Source organism: Perissodus microlepis, chromosome 15 (assembly GCF_051167445.1).
Source record: "Perissodus microlepis isolate ML-2025 ecotype Zambia chromosome 15, ASM5116744v1, whole genome shotgun sequence".
Lineage (NCBI taxonomy): Eukaryota > Metazoa > Chordata > Actinopteri > Cichliformes > Cichlidae > Perissodus > Perissodus microlepis.
The window spans coordinates 24,282,835-24,296,738 of NC_140475.1; the positions used below are offsets into that span (position 1 = coordinate 24,282,835).

General features: G+C 44.3%; 1 protein-coding gene across 7 annotated transcripts; it reads left to right on the top strand.

Moving 5' to 3' along the window:
- Positions 1–378: 378 nt before the first annotated feature.
- bub1 (BUB1 mitotic checkpoint serine/threonine kinase) lies at positions 379–12,228 on the top strand. 7 transcript variants are annotated; one of them, XM_084952929.1, is made up of 24 exons: positions 379–570; positions 724–783; positions 1,273–1,414; positions 1,525–1,721; positions 3,195–3,235; positions 3,349–3,425; positions 3,512–3,561; positions 4,122–4,306; positions 4,399–4,490; positions 4,729–5,093; positions 5,596–5,636; positions 5,713–5,832; positions 6,029–6,139; positions 6,317–6,401; positions 7,104–7,188; positions 7,292–7,469; positions 7,588–7,654; positions 7,738–8,516; positions 8,629–8,729; positions 8,901–9,062; positions 9,670–9,827; positions 9,977–10,154; positions 10,984–11,090; positions 11,181–12,228. In XM_084952929.1, exons 1-24 carry the CDS (start codon positions 548–550, stop codon positions 11,377–11,379), a joined length of 3,603 nt encoding a protein of 1,200 aa, XP_084809055.1. In that variant the 5' UTR covers positions 379–547; the 3' UTR covers positions 11,380–12,228. The 7 variants fall into 7 exon arrangements, with proteins under 7 accessions (XP_084809055.1, XP_084809058.1, XP_084809057.1 ...); XM_084952932.1 differs by having other exon boundaries at positions 6,320–6,401; XM_084952931.1 differs by having other exon boundaries at positions 3,352–3,425.
- Positions 12,229–13,904: the final 1,676 nt, after the last annotated feature.

Genomic DNA, 13,904 nt, shown 5'->3' on the forward strand with positions numbered 1-13,904 from the left:
TACGTGTAAATGTAACACTGCTTTTAGAGTAAATTAATTAATTTCAGATGATTATTTTTTCTCTTGCAATTTTATTGTGAAGATGTTTAAGCACATAGACACCAGGTGCTTCCTGATTATTTCGAAGTAAAGTCTTATTTACTTTGATCCTTGAACTGGAGAACCTGTAAATTAAAATCATGGCGTTCGTCCATTTCAAATTTTCAATAGTAAAACTTAGCATTGTTTTCTCAGTAAAATAAACGGAATCTCACAGAATGGGCAATATAGACGGCAGTTTGTGTGATGTTTTTAATACATTTTGTTTAATTTTTTTTACGCCTGTGCGTCACGTGTTATGGGCGTGGATTTCCTACGCCCTCTGAAACGCTATTGGCTTAGCGCGAAATTTGAAATGTAAGGGGAACGTTAGCGGCTCGGAGGACAACAACAAGGCTAAATATGCGAATTTTTTAGCAAACAATCAAACCAGAGGAATTAAGTGCTACAAAAAAGTTTACTATCGGTTTTCTTGGGAGAACTTTTTTTTTTTTTAACTTAAAGCGAAATGGATATCGCCTCGTATTTACAGTAAGTCACGATGGAACATGGACGTTAGCCGCTGTTAGCTCAATTGAAGGGGTTAGCTTCAGTGCTAACATGAATGTATGGATGTTTTATAACTAATTCATAAACAACGTAGCTGTCAGACATGTTTTAATTACTCATACTTCTACCTTTCAGGCGTTTTGAAAACAGTTTGACCTCATACACAGGTGACGACCCACTGGACGCCTGGATCAAGTGAGAATTTCGACTGTTTTCATTGATGTGTAATGTTTTATAGTAATTTAGGAAAAGTTATTAGTCCTGCAACCATTGAAATCATATTGAAACCTGTAAGAGTGTACGAGACAGCCTTAAACACAGGAGGTACACAACAAATGATCGTGCGCTTATTTCATTTTTGAGTGTTGACGTCGGAAGTAGACCTGGATTTACTTTTCAAAGTCACACTTCCTGTTCTTTACCGTCTATTTCCAGCTTTAGGTTATTTAATAACACTTTTGGATATTAAGGCTGAATATATGTATCACAAATGTTTGCTTGTCTCAGAGCACACAAAACAGCAAACCAACCAGCCTCAAAGATAAATAACTTCGTAATATCTTAATAAAATACAATAATAGTCTGTCTTAAAAATATTGTGAATCATTTTTTGATGATTTAATACAAAAAGATGTACTCAAAATGAGAAGTACTGAAGGCAAGTTTCTCTGGGTGCTTCTTTAGGTTTGTGGAGTACCTGGAGCAGAGGCTACCTGCAGATGGTGGCAGAGGGATGTTGCTGGTGTTTGAGCGTCTCATCCAGAGATTTTTGAATGTCGAGCAATACGCGAATGACATCAGATATGTGAACTACTGCATCAAATGTGTAAGTCTGATTAAAACATTGTATTTTTACAGTTGTCTCCATAGTTTGTATCTTTTTAAGTTGGATAAAGTCTTACTCGAGCTCTTTTCTCGCCTCACTGTGTCTTACAGGCAAGTTATTACGTGGACCCTGTTTCCCTGTACAGTCAGGTCTTCAGTAGGGGCGTCGGCACCAGGACAGCTGCCCTGTATGTGGCCTGGGCTCAGCACTTTGAACAGAGAGGACTGCATGAACAGGCTGATGCAGTATACCAGAAAGCGCTGGAGAACCAAGCTCATCCAGCCAGCACTGTTCTCCATGAATACAAGTAAGCATTTGAAGAGTGAGACGAAGTTTCTCGTGGTAACCTCAGACGGTTAAATACAAAGCTGTCTGTGCCAGTGTCGGTGGGAGTCTGGCCTATGTAGACACCTTTCAGAGTGTTTTGTAGAGAAAGTATGCCAGTGGAAATGTGTGGAAGTGGTTTAACCTCTGTGTTGTGGTGTAGTTGTTGTTAACCCAACTGCCAGCCTGTTATTGTATTAAAAGTATTAAAATGACACGCACATATGTGGTCTCACTAGTGGGCAGCTATCATTATGGTGGCCGGTGGTTTGTTTTCAGTGTAACTACTAAAAATGTTGAGGAACCTGCAGACATCAGATACTGTAGTATTTGTTTGAGTTTACAGTGCTCTTGAAAGTGCTGAATTCTAGAACGCTGAACATCTGCCATCAGCTCTGCACGACATGAGATTTGCCGATGTTCATTTGTCAGGCATCACCACTGGTGTGGTCTTGGTATTTGGATATAGTTTCTTCAGTTTGTATGACTAAGATCAGAATTACACTTGTACGCAGACATAGGCAGCTGTCAAACACAAGTTTGGTCCCAAGTCCCAAGTTTGAGACCCCTGGTCTAAAAGAAGCATGAAAGCAGCTTGAAAGTCCTGGCAGTAATAAAGTGTGAACATCCACTCTGAGCCTCGTGTTCACTCTCTGATGACGTCATTTACATCACTCTGGTCTGAGCAAGACGTTCCGGGGCCCTAATTTCTCAATTTCTCAAATTTGGGTGCACCTAACTTTTGTGCTGGTGCACCTAAGAAAAAAAGTTAGGCACACCAGTGCAACCGCGGCAAAAAGTTAGTCTAGAGCAGGGGTGGGCAATTCCAGGCCCCGAGGGCCGGTGTCCTGCAGGTTTTAGATCTCACCTTGGGTCAACACACCTGAATCACATGATTAGTTCGTTACCAGGCCTCTGGAGAACTTCAGGACATGTTGAGGACCTAATTTAGCCATTTAAATCAGCTGTGTTGGTTCAAGGACACATCTAAAACCTGCAGGGACACTGGCCCTCGAGGCCTGGAGTTGCCCACCCCTGGTCTAGAGCCCTGCATGAGGTGACCGTGCCAGCAGTGGCCCACAGCTCATTTAAGTTTGAGTCTCCTGGTCTAAAGGAAGCATGATGGAAAGTCCCAGCAATAATAAAGTGTGAGCATCTGCTCTGAGCCTCACGTTCACCCTCTGATGATGGCATTTACGTCACTCTCGTCCGGGCAGGACGTTCACATAATCTGGGGTGTGGAAACTCTGATATTGCTGTAATCTTTTAGGGATGGTGCAATTAAGAAGTGAAAGAATTTAAAGTCTGTGTTAACAACTGAAGCCTGGATATTAATCTGGTCTTCTAATGTGAATGATATCTGGCTGTGTGTAGTCACTCTACACATGCAGTGACAGCGGTATGTTACTGTGCTGTATGTTATATACTGTGGGCTAACAGAAACTCTGATCTGCAGGCAGTTTCAGACCAGAACCAGAAGTGAGACTGCAGTGTCCGGTAAGATGGTTTATTTAAAAGTTCCTTTATTATATAATGTTGGATTTCTTTCTTTAGAAATTTTTATTGTTGCTCTACTGTCTGACTATTTTTTATATGTATATTTTATGAAGCAGGAAGTCGAAACCCTTTGCAGAACTCCAATTTAACCAATCAGGTGCCCCACAGAGAGCCTGTCACTCAGAACAAGGTGTGTTTATCTCTGGTTTTTCATCCTAATTGTGCATGAATGCCATTTTCTGCTTTTCCATTCACACTGTGCGTCCTCTGTCACAGATGTCTGTGGACTGTCCCTCCAAACCACCTGCGAGTAAATTCATCGACATGTGAGTGAAACACTGAACTCAGTTTTTGGGGTTCCTTTTTCTGATGTCAGCAGAGTGCGCTCGTACCAACACAACATGTTACAGCCATGAGATGAAAAAGGAAGAGGCTCAAAGACAGAAATAGGGAAAAAAAGAGTTTAAGTCACCCTTTAACTGTGTTTCTGGAAGCAAATTAGATTTACATTAACCACAGGAACAGTAAATAAAAGTGTCTTAGGAGGGTTTGTTTGTTTTATTTGGAATTTTTTGGAAAAAGATCTTCTGTTTTTTAAATCTGTCTTCTTTATCTCATCAAAGGTGGAATAAGCATCTTAGAAAGTCATAATGTAGCAAATGTCAGCTGTTGATCCTAGAGTAGCTTTGCCTGATGATGGCTTTGGGCTCACAGGGGTTGATTCATGTGGAATTTCTTCCAGTTAATGTAAAAATTCGTGTACTGGGATGGGCTTTCTGTGACAGAGAATAGAAGCAGAAGAGCTTCACTTTACATTCATCTACACTCGCACAGTTTCGAGGATCTTAACAGCATGATGTCACCTGATTTCTTCTGTCGCTCACAGAGTCTCTCGCTCTGAGACTTCTGGGACGATTCCCACCAGTCAGGGCTCTGGCATTCAGACCGTGTCTGAGTACACGGTAGAAGATCTCGTCTGCGACGAATCTGAGCTATGCTTCGAAGAGGCCCGAGCTCAGAATTACTTCCGCAAGCTCCGTGAGCAGGAGGAGAAAGACAAGACAGACTTCAGTGAGTTTTTAATTCTGCAGCTAAAATAAATCCGTGCTGCGAACACTTGTCTGGATTTCTAGTAAATGTCCTTTTTATTGTTTTCATGTCAGCGCTGACACCGAGCGAGTTTGAGGAGAGGAATAAATGGTTGCTGGAGAAAGTTTTCTGCGATCTTGAAATCAGACAGACTTCATCTCAAAAGGTAAGACAAAAGCACCTTGATGCAATAGGCTGTGTTGGATGTGCATCAGAGGCCTAAGCTTCAGGCTCAAAGCCAAAGTGCCAGCAAAAATAATAAGGAAAAAAAAAGACAAATAAGGATTAGTCTGAGCTGCGAATCATGCAAAGTTGCTCTAGCAGCATCCAAGAATGAAAACAGTGAGTGATAAGCACATCGGGTTCACTGCATCAGTCTGAGAGGCTTTTCTTCTTTATTTCAGCCGCCTGCAGCAGAAACGGCTGCCGATGTGAACCCGGGTCTTACCCAAACCTCCTTCAAGCATCCTCCGCCCTCAAACCGTCTGAGCAGCCGGCGCTCTCTTGGCTTGAGATTAAACACCGAGCCGACCTTCATCCAAGAGGCCGCCGCCAGCATTCCCGAACCTCCTCACCAGCAGAACATTGACACGCTGAGTTCGGTGGCATCCCATCATCCCTCTGTCCCAGCTGAGCGGGGCGTGGGTTTGCAGAAGTCTGCAGATCGGGAGCCGCTCCTCTGGGCCTCAGCGGTCCCACATATGTCACTTCAGCAGCCTGTGAGCTTTGAGAGCACAGACAGGCTCCCACCCTCAGAGAACAATGCAACGTGAGTACCCTCTAACTCCCTCGACGCTGCTTCTGATACTCTGTGGAGCATAGGTTTCTGGTTGTGCAAGGAAAACATTGAACCTAATATTTAATATCATGAAAATGCGAGATGTAAGAACAGCTACAGAGACAGTTTTTAGGAAACAAACCCCCCCCCCCCCCGTACGCCGTGTTTCCCACACAAGTTTATTTTTATTTTTCTGTCCCTCCAAGAGAACCGATCGTTTTATTATTGAACAGTCTGATTTCTGTTAAAGTTCAGTCCCTGCTAACAAGCCCTGCTGATGGGCTCATCACTACATGATGCCTGTGCCATAAAGTTTGTGACAATAAGTAATGGAGTAATAAGCAGCTTTCTCTTTAGTCAGTTAGTCATTCCGTGTGCGAATTGTATTCCGATTTTATTAGAAATTCTCCTGCACACATGATGATGATTTCACTGGTTTCGATGGCTGATTGAAATGATTTTAGATGCGTTACTGATCTTGTCTTTCTCTCAGGGATGTGGGTCTGCCTGCAGAGCCTGAGGACAAGCTTGATGGTAAGTGTGCTTTTATTTTGTCGAGCTGTTGCGTGTCTCTGGTGGATGTAGTCACAGCCCTCTCTGTCCCTCTCAGTGTCGCAGGGAGCCACAGCTAACCTGTCTCACGTCACTCCTAATAACTCGCTCGGCTTTGTTCAGGCCACGCCGTCGCGGGTGCTGCCGTCACCTACTGTCAACACACGGGAGGCGCTGGGTGAGCACGACAGTTTGTCTCTTTGCTGTCACGTCAGAGGTGTTTTTATGTCAAATTTAATGTTTTTGGATTCAAAGAGTTACTTTCATGTTATGTCTCTGTCCTTTAATCAAACTGCTCTTCACTGCTGTTCAGGCTTTGGCGGATGTGGTAAAAACTCCTTCACTGAGTTGTTTTCTTCTTTGTGTCGACTCAGGCGTGATCATGGACATGTTCCAGGCTCCGACCTTACTCGAGGAACCGTTCAGCAGCACATCAGTCCTCCACGCTGCCGAGAAGGAGTCTGAAGCCGGATTCTGGATAGGCGGTAAATAGGCTCTGAACACAGTCGGGATAATTTTCACAGAATCTAACTGGATCCGGTCACCAGTGCTTAAAATTAATGTTCCTCCTGTTTGAGTCAAAGAAAACTCAGGCCTGAACCTCCGAGACTGATTCTTGGTCTCGCTCCAGATAACCTAATTATTCTTTCTCTGATGATTAGCAGGAGGAGCCTCCTCATTATCTAAGCCTCCCACCACGACTCCATTCACCATCTTTCAAGATGACGACAACAAAGAAAACGGCAGGTAAATATGGCCCCCACACTGTGGACACCCTAAACCCCAGCTGTGATGTTACACTCCCATGTACTTGTACCTGTGTGATATTCTGTCTGTGCTGGATGTCCTGTATCCATCCATCTTCTTCTACTTATCCAGGATAAGAGAATTTTGTGCTTCAGCCTGAGAAGACTCGGGGACTCTTTAGTGCTTTTAATTTTGAATATGAATAACAAAGGTGGTAATTTATAGACTTTTTTTTTAACAGTTGTTTACTCTGTTAGCTCGTGTAGTGAATGCAATAAAAGAGCTTTCAGGAGGATTTAACTTTTGATTTCCACTCAGATGTTGATGTGATCTCCAGCTTCAGGTCTCACTGAACTCACACTGAGATTTAAATGTCATTACTAGGAGAGACCTAGTTCACAAACACTCAAGGCTTCTGGGAAATGGTGTTTGCTAAAGGCTGCTAAAACAAACACAGACATATTTTTCACTTATTTTATGAGAAAAACCCACAAACCCCCGTTTTTAAATAATTCCTGTTTGTCGTGGACTCTTTCAGCTGCTGGGGTCAAGGTGCAGAACGGCACACATTTCATTCTGTCGTATGTTTTTTGTAGATCAGTTCATCTTAATGTTTGTGCTGCTGTGAAACCTTGAGGATAAAATGAAGTGCATCTTCATGACAGCCAAGTGTTCCTGTTATTTTGTCCCTGTGCTGTTTAGTGCCGCTGCTCCTGCTGATGCCGAGAAGCCTAAAGGAGTCAGAGCTCTGGCTGAAATCCCGGTGTCAAAGGCAGACAAACCCAACGTGAGTGAATTTTCTCATGTTAAGCTAAATTCCAGATTTCTGGACGAGTGTTTGGTGTGTTTGTTTCAGGTTCACATCCTCTTGTTTTTCTGATCATCATCAGGAGACTCCTTCAGATCTGATCCCAGATGAGAGCACCATGTGGGGAGCTCGCTACAACTCGCTCAACTCGCTCGCCGCCTGTCCCAACAGCACCACAGACTTCGCCATGCTGGCTCAGTTCGTCTCCACGCCATTCACTCGCAAAACCTTTATCAGCAGCGACTTCCTCGAGGACCGAGGTAAGAGGAGCCAAACCTGCGGCTTATTCCTCCCGCAGCCTCCGCACGTGTCTCATTTTAATAACAAGCTGAAAGTAATTTAAAGTTTCCCTAAATAATAAGTGTTTCTGCCCCACAGAGAATAAATGTGGCGAAGGGGAAGCTGATGAAGAAGCTTACCTGAGGCGTCAGACTAAAAAGCTGAGGTAATCAGTCTTCAGGTATCCACTGCCCATTCGTGTCACTGTTATCAGTGCAGATGTCACAGATGTGTCCTCTCCTCTGTTAGCCCCATCCTGGAGCAGAGTCCGACCGACGAAAGCACCGTCGGCCAGACGGTGCCCTCCTCTGCCAGGCAGGGCACCATCGTGGGAGAGGAGTTTGCAGCGGCCCAGCACTGCCTTACTGCGTCCTCACTCACCATGGTGCAGCCTCCTCCTCCCGGCGTGCTGTCCTTCAGGGACCAGACGCTCTGTCCTGCCGACTCCTCTAGGACAGGCTGGGAGGTGTATGCAAGCCCCGAGCAGCCACCCAAACAGGCCTCCTTCATCTCAGGCAGACCCATGAGCGAACCTTTTCAGATCATGGAGGACCTAGAGACCCCCAGCAGCCCCCTGCAAGCCCAGAATCAGGTCTGTGACGTTCCCATGAGCCCCGAGGGTGCTCTCAAACCAGACTGGCTAGCCATCAGGAGCCCAGAGGCCATGGCCGAGCCAGACCTGGATGCCTTCCTGAGTCCCCGTCAGCCCAAGAATCTGGACTTCCCCATGAGTCCAGGGCACCCACAGCTCTGTGCTGACGTGCCCATGAGCCCGACATCAATCAGCAGGGAGGACGAACCCATGAGTCCAGAGAGGGGGCTGAGGCTGAGCGCTGACATCTCAATGAACAGTGACACGCCGCAGAAAGCCCAGACGGGGGCAGTCCAGCTGATGTCGGATCCCTGGGACACCGAACTGATCTCCAGCCTGCTGTCTGGACTCAGCCCACCTCTCGCCACCCATCCGCGCTGCACCACCTGGCAGTGCAACATACCAAACATCACTCCAAAAATGACCATCAGCATGGGTAAGATCTGCAGCGCCTGCTCCGTTAGGTGTGGAAGTCTGGCTTTGATCCAGCTGCAGAGAAAAACTGTACGCTGTGTTGATTGAAACGATGAATGTTTGTGTCGTGACAGGAAAGGAGTCCCTCAGAGTGGACTGCGTTCTTGGAGAGGGAGCCTTTGCGACAGTTTACCAGGCCACGAACCCCGCGACCTTAGAGAAGACCGTTTTAAAGGTGAGGCTGCGGATGAAGAGTGCCGCGTCCCTGTCTCTGTGTTACTCATCTCTTTTTTTTAATGTAGTGGTGAAACAAATCTTATTGAATCATCTCAGAAATGCTTCACTGAACCGTGTTCTCAGAGACATTTGGACATGACCGCAGGATTCACATGTGTCCTCGCTGCAGGTTCAGAAGCCGGCCAATCCCTGGGAGTTTTACATCAACACCCAGCTCGACGCTCGGCTGAGGCCCGATGTCCGTCACCTCTACAGCAGTATGCACTCAGCTCACCTCTTCCACAACGGGAGCGTGCTGCTCGGTGAGCTTCACAGCTACGGCACCCTGCTGGTCAGTTACCGTCAGTGTGGATTTATGGATATAAATTTACTTTTGTATATATGTTTTTAAAATCCAGTAATTTGTTGGTTTCTTCGTTTTTGCGCCATAATTTCGGATTTGATCTGTGTTTGCGTAACTTGACTTTTGTTACAGAATTTTCTAGTGGTCACTTTTCAGTGAATTAAACAATAAGTTGAGCACATAATGAATCCATAACATGGATGACAAAGACTGTTAATCAGTATGAAGGAAGAGAAACGTTAAATACTAGAGTTTTGCTTGCCACAGCTGAGCTTGGACATGTGGGTCGGTCTGTTGGCACGGTAACCTCACAGCAGCCTTGTTATTTGTCAGATGATGTCATTAAAAATGCTCCAAAAAGGCTAAAATAGCACACAGTCCAGACGTCCAGTTCAGGGGCTCTAATTAGTGGAATTGAAGCCAAGCAGCCTATTTGGTATCAAATTTTACAAATACAAGCCTTAATAATAAAAACAGTTTCCCCCCATAAGTTGTTATGAGGGTTTAAACCATTGTTGTGGAGTCTGCAGAGACTATTCAGTCGGTCAGTTTAAAGCTTCTCTGTTTCACTGTAATGCTGTTGCTCCACCTGCAGAACGCTGTGAACATGTACAGAACCCTCAGTGACAAAGTGATGCCTCAGCCCCTCGTCATGTACTTCACCGTCTGCATCCTCCACATGGTGGAGCTGCTGCACAGGATCCACATCATCCACGCCGACATCAAACCTGACAACTTCCTGCTGGGAGAGAGGTACCAATCACACGCTGCTTTTATCTCTGCGCTGCTCGTATTTGCAACTTAAAAGTGTCAGAGGTGAGGCGGGCAGGCCCGGTCCTCCCCTCGCGACACTTCAGTTTCAGGCTCTGTTGAAACGCCTCGTCATCACTCGTGTCCTTCAGGTTCTTGGAGAACAAGCGTTTCGATTCAGAGAGCGCGGACCACGGCCTGGTCCTTGTCGACCTCGGGCAGAGCATCGACATGGAGCTCTTCCCAGCAGGCACCGCATTCACTGCCAAGTGCCTGACGTCGGGCTTCCAGTGCACAGAGATGCTGAGTGGAAAACCGTGGAACTACCAGGTGAGCACAGCAAGGACAAGAAGAGGCATTAACATACACAGGGAGGGTCGAACACTGTCACGTTTCAGCAACATTGGACAGTAGTGCGGTTTTTCCTGAGCTGCAGCTTCTCTCATACTCTGTATGTGTTTGAGAGCTAAGAGTAATGTCTCTGTGGGTTAGCGCCCGGTGTTTGTTGTTTCTGTCCCTGGAGTTGTGTACGGGAAACTTTGTAGTGTTGTTAATCTAATGGAAAGTCCAAAACTCAGCTTATCAAGTTTCCAGGTTCATTAAAAAGGTCTTGCTGGTCTCATTTTCCTCGCGATAATTCATATTTAGATTTGCACAGCTGATAGTTTGTGATGGTAGCCTGTGTCTTTGTATGATGAGTTTCATCTCTGGAGGTCACTCAGTCAGCTGGCTGAATGAAAAGAGCATGATGTTATGGGAAATGATCTTGTAGATCTTGTATGAGCTGAGTTCTCTCCATTTAAAGGGGATTATAGGGTTCAGCTGATCATCACTCTCAGGCGTCCCTCAGACACTCAGAGGAACACCGGGAAGTGTCATGAACACATTTCATGACCTGATGGCTGTTTTTGATGGTTAATAGGAGGCTATTTTCAGCTGTGCCTTCATATAACAGATCATTTCCTGACACAAAGCCAAAAGGCTTGTCGCCTTCTGTTCTCAAACAGAGAGCTTTTGCATGTCACCCGATGTGTGAACCACGACATCTGGAGCCCCACATGTTTTATAGAAATAAACATCTGGAGATTTTGTTGAAGACTCCTTTTAAAGATGGAAAACGAGTTTTATTCTGAAGGTCTGACTGTTGTTTGGGTTTCAGACCGACTACTTTGGGATTGCGGGGACCGTGTACTGCATGCTGTTTGGGACGTACATGCAGGTGACCAACGAAGGAGGCGTGTGGAAGACGAACGGCGTGTTTAGAAGGTGAGTGCTCAAAGGAAGCTCCCATTTGTCTTTATTTGACCTCGTTTTTGGTGCATATGTGTGCTGATGGTAACACCCCCACCCCCCCAGAAACCCTCACAGCGACCTGTGGCTGGACTTGTTTCACACGCTGCTGAACATTCCGGACTCCGGCTCGCTGCCGAGCCTGCGGAGCCTCCGCTGCCGGATGAACACCGTTCTGCAGGAGAACTATGGCAACAAACTACCCACGCTTAAGAGCCGGCTGGTGGTGCTGCTGCTGGAGAACCGCAAGACGGTGCGGAGATAACGGATGTGCCTCGCTCTGAAAAAAGGCTGCTGTTTATCCTCCATTTACACTCATTTAAGCGAACACTCTTTGACACATCGGACTGTGAACGCGTCACGGGAGGAGTGAAGCATTTCAGCTCGTACAAATGCATAAATGTATATTTCTCTTAGGTCACTTTTTAAATTGAATTTGTTCCCATTTTGTGAAACAATTCTATTTTGGTTTTTTCCCTTGAAAAACAATAAACGATAGAGTCTGTTTGAAGCTTCACTGTAACACGTTTTTCAGTGTTTAAGGAAGTTTTATAGTGTCAGGGTTGTTTTTGACCTTTTTCTTCTCTCATTAAAACAACCAGACAAATCAACACACATAAAAATTTGATGTTGTTGTCTCACTGACAATCTCAGGAAGTAAGTGAGGCAGGAACTTTGGTAAATGTCTCAGCCTGAAAACATAGGGATTAAGATGGCAGGAGACAAACATAAACTGATAAAGCATAAATGTTGACATGCTTTTATTCTAAATTTTAAAAACAGCATTGAATTCAGCTTCTTTCATTCATCTTATAATGAGAAACATTAAACATCAAAATGTTTTTGTGTGATTTTAGTGGAAAGATGGTCGTAGTTCATGGGTTTATTTCTGGATTATCAGTCACATGTAAAGATATTTGTACCTGTGACTGTTTTATGTTCACTGTACAAAAGTTGTAATGTTTCATGTTCTGTTAAACGGCGTTTATTTTTATCTTTCTGTCATTGACGCAGGTGTAATAATAATTTTAATAATAATAACAAGCATGCCTCACTGAAGAGGAGGAGAATTATGTCAAAGTTATGTTGAAAGAAAATGGATTTCATATATAAAGCTTCATTTTTTGTCTATATTTTTACATTTAAATGAAAGATAAGGGGGCTTTTCTGATCAGATGATCCCCTATCAGCAACAGTGGGAAGGAAAAACTCCCTTTTAGCAGAACGAGACAGAACCAGGATCACAGACAAGCAGCAATCTTCTGATAGGAGCAGAGATGAGAACGAAACAAACCTGAGAAGAGAGAAATCAAGTTAATGAAAGGGAGTGGTGACGTATAAAATTCCCAGTGCATCATGGGAAGTCTTGCAGCAGCCTGAGTCTGGCAGCATAACTAGAGGATGGTGATGATGATATTGATGATGGTCACCTGATTCAGTAATAACTACAGTCCCAATCAAAAGTTTAAGACCACTTGAAAAATGGCAGAAAATATTATTTTGAATGGTTCGATCTTAACAAGGTTCCACGTAGAGCTTAAACATGCAACAAGAAGAAATGTGGAGTATCAGGTAGTCACACTGTCATGAAACTTTCCCTTTTTGAACGTGGTCGGGTTGAAGTGCATAAGCAGGGTCTCTCACAAATCAAGGCTGTTACTGGTGCCGACTGCAGCCCCATAACCATCAGACTGCATCTGAGACTGAAGGGCTTCAAAAACAAAAACCTTCTTCAAAGGTCTCGTCTCGTCTCCTCATATGGAAAAGAAATAGAAAAAACTTATAAAAGACTTGCATAAGATTTGGTTTACTCCATATAGTGAATCATATAAGGCATATATGATTTACTTATGAAAGTGGCTACTTTCTCATTACTTTCATATATTGTTTTAGTAAGTATCCAAAACATACAAGTTTCATTTATATAATTTTTCAATGGATCTTATATCTGTTTTCACTCTTGTATGCTTTTCATACACGTTTCACACAAGACAGATACAAACTTTATAAGATTTCTATATATCTTTTCCAAATGGGCTTGAACGCCACAGAACTGACCGTTTGGACTTTGCAGAAGAGCTCCAAACATGGGACATTGAAAGGTGGAAGAAAGTTTTTTTCTCTGAGGAGAAAAAATTTAACATTGTTGGTCCTGAAGGTTTCCAATGTTACTGTCATGACAAGCAGATCCCAGCTGAAATGGTCTCTGCAACATCTGGACATAGCCAGCAGCCGTTTGACGCCTGCACCTCCTAAAGCTCCATTGTTCCACTGAAGGAAAAAGCACCCCAGATCATTATGGCTCCACTATGGCGCATAGAAAACATCCCTTATGACTGAAGGCCCTCGTCTGTGTGGTAACGACTGGGGTTTTCAACAGGACAATGCTACAGTACACAATGCCAGCAGGAGAAGTTAGTTCTTCCAGGAGAATAACTCTTTTTGACCATCCTGTGTGTTCCCCTCATCTCAGTGAGATTGAGAACCTTTGGGGAAGTTTACAAAAATGGACAACAGTTCCAGACAGTAGATGCCCCTCGTGTGGCCGTCTTCACCACTTGGAAAAATGTTCCCACTCACCTCATGCATCAAGCATGCCGCAATGAATTTTTAAAGTGATCAACAATAACGGTGGAGCTACTCATTACTCTTTTTTGGAGGTGTGTTCCTAAATTTTTGATCAGCTGTAAAACAGCCTGTTTCAGTTTAAGCTTTGTTTTCAATAAATTGCATGCTCATTAAATGTTTTGTCTCACTCCCATTTCTTCTTGCTGCATGTTGAAGCTGTAC

Bases quoted from the DNA above. Each gene is read 5' to 3' on its own strand.
- bub1 (XM_084952929.1), top strand. From the start codon at position 548: ATGGATATCGCCTCGTATTTACA. The intron at 5,833-6,028 runs GTGAGCACGACA...GTGTCGACTCAG, and splicing joins CAACACACGGGAGGCGCTGG to GCGTGATCATGGACATGTTC. The intron at 8,730-8,900 runs GTGAGGCTGCGG...TCCTCGCTGCAG, and splicing joins TAGAGAAGACCGTTTTAAAG to GTTCAGAAGCCGGCCAATCC.